Below are 19,531 nucleotides of genomic sequence, written 5' to 3' on the forward strand. Positions count from 1 at the left end.
TCTGAGAGTATATATAATCATTACTGACCATATGCCTATATATATATATATGTTTAGCTTTTTTATGGATTAATTATCTGCAGTAGATATTTGGGTCCAGTTCCTAATTCAAATCATTTCCCTAAGTGATTCCCCACCACGGTAGTAGGGAAGGAAAGTGTGTGTCAATCCAAGGAAAGTACATAGACTGTAACTTACATGGTACCACCACCAACAACAACACAACGAGCTTTGTTTTAAGCAATAAACTGCCAGAATAGGAGCAATGAGGCTCCCTGAGAGGTGATGGATGGGAGATTCTCCAAGCATGAGTTACTTCAGATGGTTGCGGATTCACACATGATAATGAAAGGGGACAGAGAACTGGCTCAATTATTTTAAAAGGGGAAACTAAATGGGCTAGAGAATGTAAAAAACAATCAAACGTGAAAAATGAGCATGAGTCGTTTTTAAATCACTGGAGCAAAGCGGCAGCATCTGAGGTGGAAAACTGGGGAACGAAGAAAGATGAATGGTCCACGGGCTGGGATAGACTGACAGAAATTTGGGAGCCCATTCCTTAAAACAGGGAGCTGAATCTTTGTTCCCTGTATTCTTAGCCCCTGGCATAAAATCTGGTATTTGAAAAATGTTACTAAAGTAAGATGAAACAAGTTAAGCACAAGCAAATGGCAGAATTGATGAGCATGCTCCATTCCCTAACACAAGGTACTGCTGATTTTATGTATGCAGGCTCAAGGGACAGAAAAGAACCAGCTAAATGTTTTTAGAAAATTACTTAAAAAATATTCAAAGAATTGCACCTTCCCAGGCCACTAAATAACTAACACACAATCCCCTGAATATTTCCACAGGGCAACCCAATTGCCTCCATCTAACTATATCATCCAGTAGCTACTCACTTATTTACTGAAAAAAGAACACTTTTTAAAGGTAGATGGAAATGGGAGGGAAATATAAATAGTCGAGAAAAAATAAATGAATGCTGGAGAAAGAGAAAAATATCATCAGCAACAACTTTAGTTACATTTAAGGGACACCAGGGCGACCAGTTGCCCATAGGTAATATGGTCTAAACTTCTACTGGGGCACAGAGTTAAAGCTTAAGTTCCAGTGATTCTGGAAGTTTCTGAGATATATCTTTCCAAAGGAAACACAACCTCATTAAAGAGCTTATTAGTTAACCTCTGAGATTTTAGAAGAGTGATTTTCAACCTTTTTAATCTCATGATGCACATAAACTAATTACTAAAATTCTGCAGCACACCAAAAATATATTTTTTTGTTGATCTGATAAAAAAATAGGTATAATTTTGATTTATTCACACTGGATGTTGTGTTAGCTGATATCATTTTTTAATTTGACAATCTAAGGGAAAAGAGGTTGTGCCCTTGACTAGTAAGATATTGCATGTTTTAAAAATTCTTGCGGCACACTGGTTGGAAATCACAGTTTTAGAATTTAAAGAACTCTAAGACCCAGAAGACCCTGGTTGGATTTATCACAGAAACGCACACCCGCACACACCCTATGCCCCGGTGTTGACTAAAGTTCCTGTTAGGAAAGGCTCTACTTTTAAGGCTTATAGAGAACCACAAATAAACAAAGGAAATACTGAATTACATGTAGTATATTTATAATACGTTTTCTTATTAGCCTTATCTTAATTTTAGAAGCAATTAATAATGAAACCTGTTAGAGATTTTTTTTATCCCCACCTGAGGATATGTTTATTGATTATTTTAGAGAGATAGGCAGGAAGGGAGAGGGAAAGGGAGGTAGAGGGAGGGAGGGAGGGAGGGAGAAATATTGATATGAGAGAGAAACATCAATCAGTTGCCTCCCATACATGCCCCGACTGGAACCTGAAACACAGGTATGTGCCCTGACCGGGAATCAAACCCACAACCTTTTGGTATATGGGATGACACTCCAACCAACTGAACCACCCGGCCAGGGCTAGAACAATTTTTTAAGTTCACAATTTTATCACATTCACGTGCACATCAGGGTACAAACACACACATTTCTCAGCCATAACATACATGGAGCAGTACTTTCAAGAAATGCTATAAAACATAAGATGGAATGATTCCAACATCTGTGAAATGCCTGACTCAACCATCTGCTATTCTTAGGGTTTTGAGCTTAGGCGAGGGGACTAGAAAAAAAGAAATAGCAGGTGAGGCTTGGCTGCATCCCAACACTGACACATGAACCAAAGGAGTCTGGCTTCCTATGGCTCTTCTGTAAAAGGAGACACAATATAAATATCAGCTTGGCAAGTAAGATTACTTAGTAAGAATCCTCTTCCTAATATTAAACACCCCCCCCCGCCCCCGCAAAGTTCTCTTCCCAAACATTTCTGTCTCAGATTAAACAGAACCTCTGACATTTGAGTTTTGAATGAAAATCTGAAGAAAATATTAACATTAAAAACAGTCATTTCCACTTAAAATGCTTGTTTGGTTGAAAGCTTTACCAACCTTATAGACACATATATTAATTTTCCCTTTCTCTCAAGCCTGAAGAGAATCAATTTTAAAGTTCGTTTCTTGCCCACAGAGTTTGTTAAATTCTCTTATCAGAATGAGTCTGCAGTATGTTTCTACTTCCTCCACAATCTGAGACTTCCAAGTGTCCACAGCCCACTAACCCAGGTAGCACCACAGAGCTACCAACCCTCAACAGCCCCTAATGCTTCTTGCCACCTCTTCCAGACAAACCACTGCCAGCATTTTCCATGCCTCCCCCAGAAACGTAATCAGGCAACTCAGAAACTTCTGATGGAGACTGGAGGACGAATGAACACTGGAGATCAATAAAGAGCTGCAGGTGGCCCGGCAGCATAGCTCAGTGGTTGAGCGGTGACGTATGAACCAGGAGGTCACGGTTCGATTCCCAGTCAGGGCACATGCCGGGGTTGCGGGCTCGATCCCCAGTGTGGAGTGTGCAGGAAGCAGCTGATCAATGATTCTCTCTCATCATTGATGGTTCTCTCTCTTCCTCTCTGAAATCAATAAAAATATATCAAAAATGAAAGAACTGCAGGTGGTCGTTAGAGTGGATGGCCAGTCTCCACCAGAGGAACGAAGTAGCGACAATATGCCATTATTTCTGCCTTGCTCTACTTGATGAGAGTTAGAAACAATCATTTTTTTTTTAGCTCTACCTAGTCAATATCTAATTTATCCAAACTACTTTCCTGTTCAGATTTCTCAAGATAAATGAACAAATGAAATGCTGTTATAGATCTTAAAACGTTTCTCAAGTACTTTTTGCTTATTATATCTTGTGGAATCAACAGAACAAGTCTGGCTAATTCACAGGCACTAAGGCTTTGTGGGTCTGTGTCCTGGGAATGTTGGTGCCTAGGACACTCTGACGCCCAGGTTCTGGATCAGATCTCTGAGGGCACAAAACACGCTGTTCTGGCTGCCGTGCACATGCCTTCCGCCTGCCTCAAACTTTCAGGAACACGCCAGGTCTACAGGTAATGCCTGGGTGATCAGAAGAGCTGTGGTTCTGACATTTCAACAAAAGGCAGTAAGATAACAGCAGAGGCTCTGAAGTCAGATCGGACTGGGCTTGCATGCTGTCACTTACTAGCTGTGGGACTTTAGCAACTCAATCTGGGCCTCGGTTTCTACATCTGTATAATGTGTGATAGTACCTGATTCACAGTTTCCATGAGGTTTAATTCACAGAGGCTTTCTGTGAGATACATATGTATGAAACATGTAGCTACGTGCCTAACGCTTATTAGGTATGTTTGATGAGCTTTCTTATACCACCCCCACTCTATATTAGTCGTGTCCACTAAACCTTCCAACTTCTTAAAATACCACATTGTCATTTCCCTCACCAACTCAAAAACTTACTCCAGTACATATCACCCAAACACTTAAGTTCAAGTGTCTCTTTATCCATACCTAAAGCTCTCCAGTCTGGGCCCACCTTCACCTTTACATATTTACCTCCCAGGGCTCGAGAAGAAAACACCTTCTCCGGGCAGGGAGGACCCCTGCCTCTCACCTCAGGCTGTGCCCAGAATGTCTTCCCTGCTACTTTTGAAATGTCTAATCCTTCCAGGACCCAGTTTGGGTCCCATCTCAACCCATCCCCCACCCCGACATCCTCTGCTCTTCCTTTAACTTCTGAAACATCTACATTTTGGTGTTTAATCCCACTGTCTTAACTTGTTCTTGATCTCACATCTGTTTGTCTACTCGGTGATTTCATAAGTAACCCAAGGAGAGAAATCCCATTTTATTTTTGTTCTTTAGCCTCTGAAATAAGCCTAACAAATTACTAGGCATGTGCTAAATATCTAATATATGCTGGCTCCATTGAACAATTCTCAACTCAGATTTCTTTACTTTTGGATTCAATACAGTTCTATTAAGTCATCACACAACTATTCATATATTTATTTTCCGCGTACCACATTTAAATGACTAACATTTCACATAATTACCTATTTTTAACTTAAAGATCAGAAAACACCATTCCCACATACACGCTCCCTATAACTACTTATTACTTCATCATGCCTTTTCCCTGTGGGATGGCCAGGAACACAGTCCTGCTCCACAGATAGGAACACTGAGGATAAAACACATATGTGCTTACGAAGTACCTTGGTGTGTCAGAAATAGAATCTAGAAACTCATTCAAGTGTTTCCAACTTTTAGCTGGAAGAGCCTGCCAAGGCCCGACTTTGAAATCCTAAAACCTTGTTATGGTGTAAATCCCTCAGAAGATAAGATTGAAAGAAGTGTGAATGATGTTCTCAACGTCAATAGGGGAAAACACAGTTGTCTCTACAATGACTTTGCTAAGAAACGTCCCCATCTTTACACAGCTGGCACTGCCCAATAACATACTCTAAACTGACCCTTTGTTAATCCTCAAAGATGTCCAGCCCGCGTGTCTACAGACAACAGGAGTGCAGACAGACTTCCGTTCACATAACCAGCTCTGAAATCTGCCCACTAGTCACAATAGTGCACATTTAACTGCTAGGGTCGAGCCACTGGACAGTCTCTTGCAAACACAAAGCCAGCAGGTGATTTAGGTCTCAGATCGTTGGACGTACCTCCCTACCCCTTTTCTTTTTCTCTGGAATATTCTGGATAATAACACAAGATTCTTGGCCATCATTTGAGTGTCAATTTCTTAATCATTCTATATGAAGTAATGTACTGGCAAGTTTAACACCTTATTCTAGCCTCTATGTCTCCTACTTGCTTTTCCATGCTTTTTGTTTGTTTGTTTTTTGTGTGTGTGTTTTTTTTTTGTTTTTTTTTGTTTTTTGGGTTTTTTTTTTTTTTTTTTTTTGTGGGTTTGTTTTTTTTTTGGTTTCAGAGCTACAATTAAAGAGTTGGTTTGATATGTGGCCTCCATTTCACAAATTCTAATTCTCTCTAGCTGCATTTAATCTACTCTGCTCTCTAACCCTTGAGTTTTAGTTTCGATTACATTTTTCAATTTTAGAAGCTCTTTTTAGTTCTTTTACAAATCTATGATAGTTTACTACATCATATGACCTTTTAAAAACTGTTCCAGTGCAGAAGCAGGCTAGAAGAGGTCCATGGGGGAGAAAGGGGAACATATGTAATACTATCAGCAATGAAGATTTTAAAACATTAAAATTAAAGCTGTTCCAATTCCTCCTTTCAATCTGTAACCATTTTAAACATAATTACTTAAACGTTATTTCGGATTGTTCTAGGCGTGTTAATTCTCCTGGTTGTACTGACTCACTCTCTCTTATCCTGGTGTCCTCAGACATGGTTTGTAATTTCTGAACACGAGCTGATCTTGGTGGGAGTTCTTCGTTTTGTTTTATGTGCTATATGTGTCTCTTGGAAACAGGTTCAGTGTCAGTCACTAACGGCTTAAGAGTTGCAATAAGGTGGAGAAGTGGAAAAGAAGCCATGTGTCTTACAGCCTGTGGCTGGTCAGTGTGAGTGTGCTTCCTTCTACCAGTCCCAGGGGTTTGATGGTTATTTCTCAGGCGGGGATTCCCCAGTCACTTGGCTAAAATAAGTCTGAACCCCAAACCCGCTCATAGCACAGGCCTGGAGTTTGATTTGCCATGGGTGACTTTATTTTTCCCCACCCAACTTTCCAATGTGTGCCTTTGCTGCTTCACTGTTTATGGTTGGAGTTTTCTAGTCCCCTCTTTAAAGCTCCAGGTTTTAGGTAAAAGGCTCAATTCCAGGTGTGAGATGACATCTCCCATCCTGAGTGGATCTTATAAACTCCAGACCTGATTCCTAGGAGCTGTATCCAGTATGAGACGCCAGAAGGCAGCTGTTGCATCAGCCCAAACTTACTGTCCTGGCTTTGATTTCTATGTGTTTCTGGCACAGAAAAGATTCTCCCCCTTTTTTTCCTCATGCATATAGGTTTTATAACAAGGGGCTGGGTGGGGATGGTAGTATTTTATCCATTATTTTTATAGTTTTAGAGGGGAGGCATACCATCTGTATCCCGACGTGTTCCTGGAATCCTCCCACCTCGTATCCTGACTGTGGCTGTAAACATAGCCCACAGTACATAAAAGGACTCAGTATTTTCTAATAGAAAAATAAACCTTCTCGTCCCCCAAAGCCATCTCCAGCCTCCCTGCCCCGCTGCTGGCCAAGCAAGTTGGCCAGGCCACCTGAAACACCGCCATCAGAGATTTCTATTCATCAAACAGGCTGTTAACATAAGAAAATACTGAAGATATTTATTCATCTTACCATAATTCTGTAAACATTTGTTTATAACAAGTTTCTCTTAGAAGCAGGCTCAATGTCAGCCATTAAAGGCTTAAGAGCTGTAATAAAGTGGAGAAGAGAAAACCGATCATTCTGGACGATGGGACATTATCGCTGAGGGATCCTGGTAGGTACATCAACATGAGGACTCTGGGACGCCAAAGACATCATGATGCCAGGACCCGGGGGCAGAGGGAAGAGTCAAGTGAGGCGATGGGGTGGGGTGGGGTGGAGGGCACACAAAGGAAACATTTGACCTGTGTCTGTGACTGTGGTACCAGGCTCACTGGACTGACCCCCGAGGTCAGCCTGTGGCTTTGCCAATGCAGTGTGCAACCTTGGGGACGGCTGCCCTGTCAGGCAGTCACTTGCTGAGGAAAGGAAAGGTGCTCCAAGTGGAAAAAGATCATCAGGATAAAATTATAGGAGGATGTGCACGACTCCAAAATAAAACGTGAGAAGGTTGGTAGCTTTTTTGAAGAGAACAGCATCGATGTCCAAATATTTTGTACACAGTGCAAAAATTTGGGAAAACATCAAAATTAGCCATGATCTAATATTTACAAAATGCAAGAGATATGAAGCCCAAGAGACCCATTATAAGCGTTTCACTATCTTTTAGGTAAAGAAAATGAACACAAAAAGCCACAGGCATCATGTCTAAACACATTATTCTATTCCTTTATTTTTTAAAGAAAGATTAACTGCTATTTCTCTTTACTTCGGAAGAAAGAGACACCAATCGGCATAACTTTATCCATCGTAAGAAACACACGTTCTATGGGAAATAGCCACATCACTTTCCAGGCACCAGGCGAGGTGCTGAGGTAGGAAAGAAAGTAAGTCCCCGCCTCCCCTGCCCCGCTCCCAGTTTCCAGGTGCCTGCAACCATAGTGGGACAGAACACAAAGGCACAGAGCAATGTGCTAAGGAGCCTGGAGTGGGGAGAGTAGTTGAGTTCTACCTAGGGGTGCCTAGGATGGTTTCAAAGAAGAGGCAACATGTGAACTGGGTCTCCAAAAATGAACAGAAATTTGTTCAACAGGGCCTTATGCAAAGGAAGGAAAGGTGCACAAGTGGGAGGTGGATGGGCCACTACAGGATGGCAAACAGCGTGACTGGAGCAAACGAGAAGATGGAGGTGTGTAGTGTAGGCGCACGTGCATATGTGTGTGTGTGTGTGTGTGTGTGTGTGTGTGTGTGTATTTGAAGGACATAAAGGGACCAATCCAGCCAAGGAGTTTACATTTCACTCTTTAAAAAAGGGGAAACTATTAGAGCAGAAGAGTAAGTGATCATTAGAAAGAGCCCTCTTGTGGCACCATGGCACCATGCAGTATGATTGGAAGGGGGAACACTGGCACTAGGACCACTAGTTGGGAAGGTTAAGGGGAACTTAAATAAGACAGCAGTCACCATGAGAGAATCACAAACATGTCAGATTGGAGTTGGCCATACTCAGAGATCAATATCTTTTTCAAATACTTTTTAAATAACAATCTACAATAAGAAATACATTTTAACATCATAACCCAGTGTGCATGCTTACACACGTGTGACCATGTGTGTCCCTGAAAACATGTGTATAAATATGCATACATGTGCGCGCACACACACACACACACACACACAGATTTCACTAAATAGTAAGACAGTGCTATAGGCCCAAGGCATTATCAAGCTCACTATCCAACACAGGGAAACGAAAGCAATAAGAGATGTTCTAAAATAGCAGGTGTGTCCTACATAGATGTTTCCTTTGCATTGCTATTGATTTTAAGGCTATTGTTGACTCGGGACACTTAGTGTTCTCTGTGTTACTTAAGTAATGACTTATAACTTGATGTGACTTGCTGTTCTTTTGTAGTCTTCCCGGCTGATTCCACTGCGTGGCTTAATTAGGTATTCATGAGCATATATCACAGCCAAGCTTACAGCAAAGCTGCTTATCTGTGCTACTGATTTCCGCATGATATTTCTGGAGTCAATCTGTTGCTACTCTTAAAATCAAATGAAAGAGGCTGCTATAGCCAACTGTTACTTTGCTTTACAGTGTGTTCTATAAAATGCCTGAAGCCTGGAACATAGGTTTTTTTTTTAAGCATTAAAATGTGATGCTAATTTTGATCTAGACAACCCTACTCTGCAGTGAGCCACCTGGCATGTTCCTTGTCATGTCACAGGCAAAGGGAGCGTGGACACTTCTAGCACTGAACGAGCATGTGCTTGGGTTCTGTCCGTCTTCTCCAACAGGAGTTTCCTGGGAAACTCATTTACAAGACACTTTCACATATATCATCTTAATAGCTAACATTTATTGGCATTTAGTAATGTGCCAGGCACTGTGCTAAACACTTGATAGGCATTCTCTTATAGTCTTCAAAACAGACCTATAAATACTGTTCACTTTATGGAAGATAAAACTGATGCTTAGAAAATCAAATAACCTTGCTCAAGGCCACAAAGCCATGAAAGGTTGAGCCATGATTCAAACTCAGGTTTCTCTGTCTTCTGAAGCCAAACTCCTAACCACTGGATTATATTTCATCTGTTCCTCTAAATACATTTTTCTGAGGCTTAGCAATGCCAACTGATTTACTCTACTCCCAGCGAATGAGTGGTAATCCTGAGACTGGAACCTAAGCCATCAGTGGTAGGTCAGTGCTCCTCTACACTCTCCCCTGCCCCATAACTCAATGACCCTGACACTGCCCCGCCAGCAGTATTCTCAGGCAGACAAACATACAGGAGAAAAAAGCGAGAGGAAAAGCTACCTGAGGTACAGGTACAGAGTACAGCTGACTCTCCCCCTTCTCTCCTCTCGCCCACTTTACCATTTAAAGTCAGAAGGAAAACAAGAGGAAAGAATGCACACTTAGATGTAGCACAGAAAAAGGAAACTAAATATTACTTTAGCCTAATTTAAGGCAGCTGTACAATCTATGTTAGGAGGCAGAGAAACAGTTCAAATGACAGAAAAAGGGTAGTATATGGATTAAACAAGAACATGTGTTTAAATATTTAAAGACCACATTTTAACACGTGAAAGCCAGTAATAAAAATGGAAATACATAAAATAAAGTTAATATGCCTTTCTTTCATAAGAGACTACAGTAAGGAAAAATACAAAGAGAAATGCTTAGTACTGGAACCCCAAGAATGCAATTCTTCAATGAGGGAAGAAACTCCACAAATCAATCCATCCTGGTTATAAAAATGCACATTCACATAAGATAGATTTTATAATCCAATCATGCCTAGATCTAGAAAATAGATCAATGGCATTTAAACAGTTATTAAAAAATCCTCTAAAAACAATGACTAGCAGTGCCCAATGAAGTCTCACATGAACATTAAAAATGAATAACATCCAAAAATAGATTTTGAAAGCAAGCTGTGATAAAGCAATTTATCCTAATCTTCTCTTCCCCAAAAAGCGATTATTTCTGTTCTAACTCTGGTCATGTACTTGTTCTTGAGTCTGCTTTTTTCTCTGGCAATCTACTCAAGAATTTAAATAATTACTAGGCTTTATGGAGCAGTAAATTCAATATGTTTTTAAAAACCCTCTTAATTTACTTTTCAATAAATATTTGTAAATGGCATTTGATAGTAAGGCTTTTTTTTTTTAAATTTAAACACTTCCACAGACCAGAGTCCCAATCTGAGAGGCAGATTAAATGGAACACTACTTCGAAAGTAAAATTCATGATGATGAGTGTGCCAAGTGAAATTAGAAATCCACTAATGCTAATTGGATACATTCTAAATGCATTAAACTTCTGAAGATGTTTTCATGAACCCTTTGAAATTGCCCATTAACACCCATGCCTGGCTGCACTTTGGATGTACCCACAATTTGACATAATATAGGTTATTATGCTTAATAACTTTCGGTATCTCAGGGTGATTGCGTAAAGAAACGAGAAAAGCTAGTGTGAAAGTACTACTTCTGAAAGGAAGGGGAAGTGATATCTGAAAAATCTTTAAGAGTACAAATAGAGGAAGCATTGTTTTATTTTTTCAAATATATAAATTATAGAACTAGATGGTCACCATGAAAACCTAATACACAAAAACCAGAACTTGTCAGCCTATAAAGAATACTAAAAACGTCATGAATGGTTTTGCAGGTAATTTCAAGGAGCGTTATCAATCAATAGGTTATATTTCCACAGTGGTTGGTGAGTGAGTCAGGGGCCTCTGGGCACCACCTCCCAGCTAGCAAGATCAAGGGCACTGAAGACAATCCCATTAGTTCACACTAGATCTCTTGGCACTTCTGTCAGAACTGGAACCTGGGGCTTCATGGAAGAAAGGTCCACCGAGCAACACCAACGTTCTCACAAATCAAACGGCCAGCAGAGCAGAAAGAAAAACCCCACAGGATTTGCATATATGGATATAAACATAAGGTACTGACAGAAAAGGAAAGGAGGTGATTCCCCGCCTTAACGTCACAGACAGCTGCAAATGGATGCGAGACTCTGAAGTCACTGAGAATACACGGTTTAGGACAACCCAGAAAGACAGCATCATATAAGGAGAGCGTTGTTCTTATCCTGTGGTCCCTGATGGATGCACCTGTGAAATGATGCACAAGTATGCAGTGTTCAAGTATGGAAGCAAAACATGAGATTCCGTATACAGCTCTGTTCCAGGAACACCTGGAGAGGGGTGGCATCTGACCACAAAGCAGGGCAGGGTTAGGAATGTTGGGGTCTAATGCATCCCTGGGCTGGCCTTCCAGCTTCAGGTCGCCCTTCCTCGTATCTTCTCCCATCCCATCCAGGGGGGTTAGGAGGACATCTGCTTCACTAGTGAGCTTTTCTTCCCATTTCATACAAATCTTCAGCCGGCTTAGCCTGAGCCTGATGCATGTTTAGTCTTCACAGAGGAGGTACTCAAGGCCAAGGATAACATGCAGTGCCTCTGTTTCACCTCCCAGAAAATACTTGTTGGGAGAGGAGGTAGACAACAAGCCAAATTCCACTTTCCTTAATGTAATGAGGACTATCCCTATTGCACAAGATACAATATGTTTCCAATGCAAAACATCTATTTTTGCACATCTGCCCAATAGCAGCTCAATGAAAAACAGGCCCATCAGACTGACACAGCTGCCTTCACTGCTCAGTCCCTGTCACGCTGCATACAGCAGAGAAGCACTTCACGGCAGCCACAGGGCAATTTTCCAGGGAGACGTGTTCATCTTTACACAGTCATCTCATGCGGCCATCAGAGTAAACTCAATGACAAATCAGTTAAAATAAATTACTTTGAACTTGTATGGATCGGGTAAAAAGCAAACCATATGTGACATCTCTTTCGTCCTCCCTGTGATGGCTTAGAATTGTCACCATCTGTGTTATTTATTCTATTTGCCTGGCCTATAGCCCCCACACACCCCCAGATGCACTCTTTGCCCTTCTCTGTCCTGTGTGGGCCCCAGCAGGCAAACCTCTGTGGACCGCAGGCCTATGTCTGCATCAGCTGGGCCCAGCCACTGGGAAGCACGAGAAGAGCTCAGAAGTTGGTGAGGAGCGATGTCAGGCATTAGCCCCTACCCTCCTCAGTGCCTCTGCGGCCAGGGAGTTCCTCCTCCAGTCCCAGCTCTGCTCTCACTGTGCGCTCCCTTACTCTTCCAGGCCCAGTCCTCCCAGCCCAGCTGCTGCCAATCCCTGGTGCTTCCCCAACCCTGCCCACATCTCTATAAACAATCCTTCACGGCACACTCTTCAGTATGAAACAGTCTAAACACCTGTGGCTGGGCTGGGCTGGGCAGGACCCTGGTGGACACACTGTCGGCAGCCAGGGCGCCAAGCTGCAAGCACTTACATGGACCGTGTGGACCAGGTCAGCCATCAGGCACTGCCTCAGCCTCTCGTCGCTGCTGGTCCCGTGGAGCACCAGATCAGGCATGTACGTGGGGCAGTAACCCGCCAGAAGGGAGCGGCCAAAGTTCCTGACATTCGGGTTGCTGATGCTCTGAGACCTAAAACAATATTGGTCTGTTAGAATACACCATTAAAGATGGACTCCCTTCTGTGTTACAACTGAAACAAAAACCCAAGCCACGCAGGCCAGATTCAGGGTGGCCTGTTTCGCCAGACCTCCAGTAAGCAGATCACTGGTGCCAGAAAAGGGAAGGGGCTGGAAAAGTGAAGAGCGTTTTTTGTTTGTTTTTTCTAATGGTAGTATATTTCTAATGGAAGAAAACAGTATATTGGTGGCTGGTTACGAGTTTGTTCCTGTATCTCACAAGGCACATCCACCAGGCATCTGTGTCAAGGGAGTGAAGAAAGAGAAAGTGTATGGGGGAAGCCTGCCAGCTGTCTGGCTTTAGAAACTCGACACATCTGCACAGGGTGGTGCCCACAACAGGGCAGCAGAACAGAAGAAGTCTCTAATTACTGCTTTCAGTCATCACAGACCAAATCATAGGCCTGTGGGAGTGTTAGGAAGAGGTGTTGTTTCCCAGCTGCTTCACGCTGCTCGGACCGGCAGGAGAGAAGCGGCCGGTGAGAGCAATCCGCCTCCTCCGAAGCAAGGCGTCTGCTGCCCACCGTGCAGCCCCATCCAGATGATGGGACAGTACACGCCCTGCCCCACCACCCACTACATCACATCCCCTGGTTCCCCAACATGCCCCAATCCTGGCAAAGGTACCACCCGCCTCCTCGCTCAGAGAGCTCGATGCATTCAGCCCGTGGGCATCCCGGCAGCAAGGGCAGGCTGGAAACTATATCAGTTTGATAAAACTTCTAACACTTGGGGAAAAACAACTGATATGTGTGACAGCCAACAGCAGCTAACGTGGTCATGGCTGTGTTTGGACCCAGTTCCCTTGCGTCCCAGCCGCCCAGCGTTACCTGGGCAGAGGCAGCTCCACTTCCAAGGACCCTTCAGCCCGGTCGCTGCTGTGACCTAGATCCAGTGTGGCTGAAGCACACGCTTCGTCATCACTGTCTCCAAGAGCGCTATCCGAGCTTTCGTTTCTGGGAATGTCTCCTTCAGTCCTGAAATCAGCCGTCCCGTCGGCATCCCCACAGGGGACATCTGTAGCGACGGAGGTGCCGGAGTCCTGCTGTGCACACTTGCCAGACAGAGGCTCTATCAAAGGTCCCTCCCCAGCCTTCAAATGCAACCCTCTCGTGTTCTCCAGCGTCCTCTGCCCAGTTCCTGCCGCACTGGCATCAGGGGCAGATGAGTCGGCAGGGGGGTTGAGCTGCCCGGCAGCATCTGCTGCAGCCTCAGAGCTGAAGCCTCTGTCCTCAGCGTAAGTCCTGTCAAAGTCACCCTCATCCCCCTCAGATGGCGGATTCTGAGGACAGCAGACACTCTGCCGGAAGCCAGGCAGGAAGGAGCACCTAGAAACCTGCTGGCCCTGAGCCGCGTCAGCGGCCACCCTGGGCTCCACCAAGGGACAACCTGCTAACTCTGGATGTTGCCTACAGGCCGTGAGCCGCTCCTCCATTTTCTGAGCACGGCTTTCCAAGTCAGACTCTGGAGATACGGAGCTCCCAATCTGGAAAGTGACCTTTTCTAGGGGAGGCTTCTCCCGGGGAGGTCTGTCCGGGCAAGGCCAGGCCGCTGACCGGTGTGGTAGTTTCTTAGGCATTTCCCTTTTCAACTCCTCACTGGCCTTCAATCCTGCCCCCAAACCTTTCCAGCTGGAGAACCTGGAACAGCCATCTCCTGGGGCCTCTTTTTCACTTTCTTCCTCCCCACAAAATACATCCTGCGGTTTCCAAGAGCTGCCCAGGGCTGGGTCCTGGTAGTCCAGGCTGCAGGCCACAGAACTCTTGTTTCCTTCTGTGTCAGGTTGGGGACAAAGGTCTCTGATGTCCTTGTCCTCTGGGGTCCCAGCCAGGCCCTCGGGTCCGGGGCTCCTTCCCTCAGCAGTCAGTGTTGCTGGCAGGATGGGGGGCAGGAGAGCAGGCTCACTTCTCACCGTGACCACCACGTACTCAGACTCCTCCACCTCTCCCTTCTCCAAGGCTGTTGTGATGTTGCTCCCATTTAACACCTGGTCCCCTTCTCCGTGATTCCCATTCCAGGTCAGATGGTTCTCTTGCAGCTCAGAGCAGCGGAGAAAGTAGGTCAGGACGTAAAGTATGCGCTGGACCAAATCCTTCTGCTTCCCCACCACCACAGTGCGCGTCAGCCTAACTGGAGAGCCGATGGCTCCGTAGAGATCACCTGCAGAGCAAAGTGGACACAAATACAAGTAATCAGGGGTGAGCGTGCCCTGGATATGTCGGCTTTTACAAGAGAAAAACAGATGACTTACAGTCCCAAATAAGAATTGCTTCTTCACACAAATGATTGAGGAAAACAAGTAATGCCTAGTAATGCCGTGTTTTAGTTTTGCGTCTATAGTGGAGAGTCTGTCTGAAAAGGCGGGGCATGACTGCAGCACGCTGCTCTTGTTGCAAAGGGTCAGCACTGCTATATACAGCCATTATAGGTCTGCCTACCCATCTCACTGGCTGGCCAACTCTACCTCCCAAGGAAGGATAAAGTCAGAGCCCTGAATATGTGACCAAGTCAAATACTGTATCTTGGAAACTAGAATGATGAGACTTTTTAAGAAGAACCCCTGGACAATAGGCCTGGAATGAAATCCAAATTCAAGGATCTCTGAACTGAAGTGCAGTGAATCAATTCAAAATACTTAATGAATGGCCTGTTCAGACTTCTCTCAATATACACACATGCACCAAGTAGAATCAATTTAATTAACAAGAAGAAAATCACTTAGTCACAAATAATATGATTCTGAATATGAATGAAGCTGAATATTTCTATTACTTCACATGAAAATTCTGCTGGAAAAAATACGTCCCATAAGTTATAACCTAACAAGTTGATTAAAAACTGGCTAATGAACCATGAACATTTGGCTTAAAGGTAGAAGAAGGGCAAATGTGTCAATAAGCCCAGCAATATAAACTTTTCATCAAAAATACTGGTTAAGCCTTGGCTAGGTGACTCAATTGGTTGGAGCTTCATCCCATACACCAAAAGGTTGCAGGTTTGATTCCCAGTCAGGCAACCGATCGATTCCCCCCGCCCCCTTCCTTCCTCTCTAAAATCAATAAAAACATATCCTTGGATGAGGATTACAAAATAAAAGTACTGGTCAAGTGTCTATTAAAATTATTGCATTTGATAAGTTACATAATTGATACTTTGATAATAATGATGAAAATTACAACAAAAAGCCAACATTTACAGACTGTGCAGACATAGTGCCAAGTGTTTGACATGGATTTATCTCATTTATACCTCTACAGACCCAACCCTGAGTTAGAAACCATTACGGGAATAATCAAAACGTTCTAATAAATCAAAACTTAAAAATATTCTAAACAAAGGAGACGAGAGACAAGATAATAGTTATAAATAAGAACTCAGGAAGTTAGAACCCATGTGAGGAGTGCATCTAGAGGGAGGAGGGAAGGCATTGATAAGGGCACACAATAGATAAACTAATGAAATTGATAGGTTAAGACTGGGGCAAGCACTTGCCCTGGGGAACCCTTGGGAAGTACCTCCTATAGAGACTGTTCCCACGTGTGAGGCTACTGCTCCTAAGAACTTAAGGGGCAGGGCAGAAATGATATTATACAGTCCTCTCTATAAAAAGGCTAGATGAGAGGCTAATAGAGCTTTATCTCTGAGGCTTTTGCAACTGACTGAGAATTCAAAACAATAACTCAAACTGCAGTCTGGTGCTAGGACAAATACTGAGCTTCTTCTCACTTTCCAGTGATTACACTGCCCATTGCTGCAGGGCATTGCAGCTGTGACAGGCACTCATGGGACACTTTTGTTCAATCAGTCTCAGTGTTAATACAGAAGATAAGCTTCCCACATCTGAAATCTGGTATAAAAAAATATCACAGAATGGTATTATTTTTCAATGCATTTAACATTTTAATAACTAAGTCGTAAGTTTAAAAAAATAAAACTAAAGATGGCGATTAAAAACAATTTATAATAATTTAAACTCTATTAAGTAATGAGAATAATGTTGTGTAGATTCTGCCATTACTGTAGGGCCAAACTTCATAAAAATAATGCATCATTTAAAAAATACCTGTAATGTTAAAGACTTCCTGGATCTTGAACTCTAAGGTAATTTTTTTGAGTCCAGACTGACAAAGCTACTAATTTTAGAGTAGATTCCTTTGTTCTTCTGAGTATAATTTTTCAAAATGAAGGCGAGTTGCATGACCATGCGAATAGACTTAACATCACTGAACTGTACACTCAGAAATGGTTAAGATGATAAATGTTATGTTCTGTGCTTCTTTGTTAAGCACAATTTAAAATACCAAGTTAAATTTAAGAAAAAAGAGAGAAAATGGGAGAAACACACAAAAAAAGGGGGGGGGTAAAGAGACTATAGGTGAAACAGAGAGAGCAGAGACAGAGAGTGAACAAAGCAGGGAGGGTGCAGACAGATTGAGAGGAGAGATCAGGGAAATAAGACAAATAGGGCGACTCAGGGAATGGACATTAGAGAGGGGAGACAGTGAGGAGAGGAACAGAGAGGGGACCTATGGAAGGAAGAGAAGAATAGACAGAGGGTAAGGAGAAGAAAGGAAAGAGAAAAGAGATGGGGAGTGGAGAGGAACAAAATGGTAGAGAATTGGAGAAAAGGTCAGAGGTGAGGGAAGCAGAGAGCGTAAAGCATACATAGGAAAAGAAAACACCGAGGGAGAGGGAAAGAAGATACCAAGGGAAACGGAAAAGATAGAAACAGAAGTAGAAAGAGAAGGGATAGAATAAGAGAGGGGGAGAGAATGAGGTGAGAAGCTGAGAGAATTCAGCAGCATTATAAAGGGGAGGGAAAACTGAGAGGGTGGGAGAGGTGGGGGGACATGGAGATGGAGAAACAAAGGCAGACAAGGAGAAACTGAGAAAATTAAAAGGGAGACAAGGAGAGAAACTAATTATCTTAAAGGGCCCCTTATTCATTGATTACATTATAATAAATGTGTATATGCCATGAAGACCCTTTAAATACAGTTGCCCTAATGCTAAGCATTATAATTTATTGCCTCTTTATTATCATTTAGCTCAAACCATTTTGTAATTTCTCTTGTAAAGTATTGTTTGGCTTTCCACAAATCCTTGAGGTCATTAGATCAAAAAAAGACCCACATGAAACTCCTTCAATCAGTGATGAAAGACAGTGGCTTTCCAACTTAGTATACCCATCCCAAGAAAGAAATGCATTTAGACTGCAGCCTCACACTCCCTTGAAACAACCAGTTTATAAAACACGTGTGTCACTGATATTTTCTATTCTATTGTACTTTTTAAATGCTCTTTTGACCTACTGAGCAGCTTGCACACCCACTATTGGGTGCTTAGCCACACCTTGGAAAACCTGTGTGTCGAGAGCACATGTGAGGCATAAGTGGGGAAGGTTAAGCCCCTGAGCAGCAAACCCAGGAGAATGTGAAGGGGTTGTTGCTTCCAGCTTCTCTCCTCGTTTCCCAGGGAATGCAAGAAACCAGGCAGAAGGGGGCACAGCAGTGGTACTGTTATTGTTTTAATTAACTCATTAATATTAATAATAGAGAGAGAGCAAAGTGACGGCTAGTCATTATAAGCATGGTCATCTGGGCAGCTTCACCAGGAAGCTACTGCTTCATGGAACCAACGATCCATTCCCTGCAGATCACTGGGGGAAGGGTTCCAACAAATGGGGAGACCGGCACACGCACAGTGAAGTTGGGGTGACATGGGAAAGGTACTTGCCTGTCAGTCTAGCCAGAGGAACAGTGGATTGGCTAGAGCATGGACCCCATCAAAAGCATACAAAATCTTGAAAAGTTAAAATCCCCAAAGAGTTCACTCTCTCTAGTTCTTGCTCGCCTGCTCTCTCTCCATAGCCATGTGGCCTTAAGCAGCCACATGGTCCATGGTCATGCGGACCCCACACACAATGGACAGCAGCTGAGAACACAAAATAAGCTAGCCAGATGCTGGACTAGACTGGACTTTTATATGGAGCAGAAATTCTGGGTAGTGACATTAATTGTGGCCCTGCTAAAGAAAAGATTAGACTTCTTCCATGGTGAGACAGATGAAGATGGGAACTTAGAGGGGGAAACCCCTTAATATTACATCATCAATAAAGCTTTCCACAACACCCCATCCTCCCATGGAGGCCTCAAGAAATTCTTTTCCTCATGGCAAACTCCACTACCACTGGTATCAGATGGCGACCCAGATAGGACCCACGCTGGGAAGAATATTGGCTTATGGAAAACATCCCTCCACTTCCACTAATCACAGTACCTGTCCTGCTAAACTCTCAGATATGCCTTTAAAATAATTCAAGATAGAATCTTCTCTATTACTTAGAACCTGGATTAAAATTATATCTGCATCAGTGTTTATTCCAGGCAATTTATATTTTCCTGTTTTCTGTGATTTGGTAAACAGTCAATGAAAACATAATACTAATTGGAAATAAGCATCTTTCCCTGTCAAATTATTGAAGCCTCTTGATTTTTTATAATAATAGAAACCTAACCATTATTTACACTTGACTTTATAAAGCTAAGGTGTGACTCTGCACCAAGACCTTATCCCTTCCTCACACCATTTTGTCCACAGCCTGACACTGCTGCACTGTTTGAAGGAAGGGAGCATGGGAGATTCAATTATACATGATCTCCTTGGAAAAGGACGGTGAGCCCATAGGAGGGACTTTGCCTTGTTAAGTTGAATAAAG

General features: G+C 43.1%; 1 protein-coding gene across 4 annotated transcripts in view; it reads right to left on the reverse strand.

Annotated features, from left to right (window-relative positions):
• FNIP2 (folliculin interacting protein 2) overlaps nt 1-19,531 on the reverse strand; it is a 101,587-nt gene that overhangs the window by 12,602 nt on the left and 69,454 nt on the right. For all 4 annotated transcript variants that reach the window (XM_014535007.1, XM_005860528.2, XM_005860527.2 and 1 more), the window contains 2 exons: nt 13,644-14,973; nt 12,610-12,766 (listed from right to left, as the gene is read on the reverse strand). In XM_014535007.1, the coding sequence (XP_014390493.1) occupies nt 12,610-12,766; nt 13,644-14,973 (1,487 nt within the window). The remainder of the gene's footprint in view (nt 1-12,609; nt 12,767-13,643; nt 14,974-19,531) is intronic.

The sequence above is a fragment of the Myotis brandtii genome, unplaced genomic scaffold, assembly GCF_000412655.1.
Source record: "Myotis brandtii unplaced genomic scaffold, ASM41265v1 scaffold136, whole genome shotgun sequence".
NCBI lineage: Eukaryota > Metazoa > Chordata > Mammalia > Chiroptera > Vespertilionidae > Myotis > Myotis brandtii.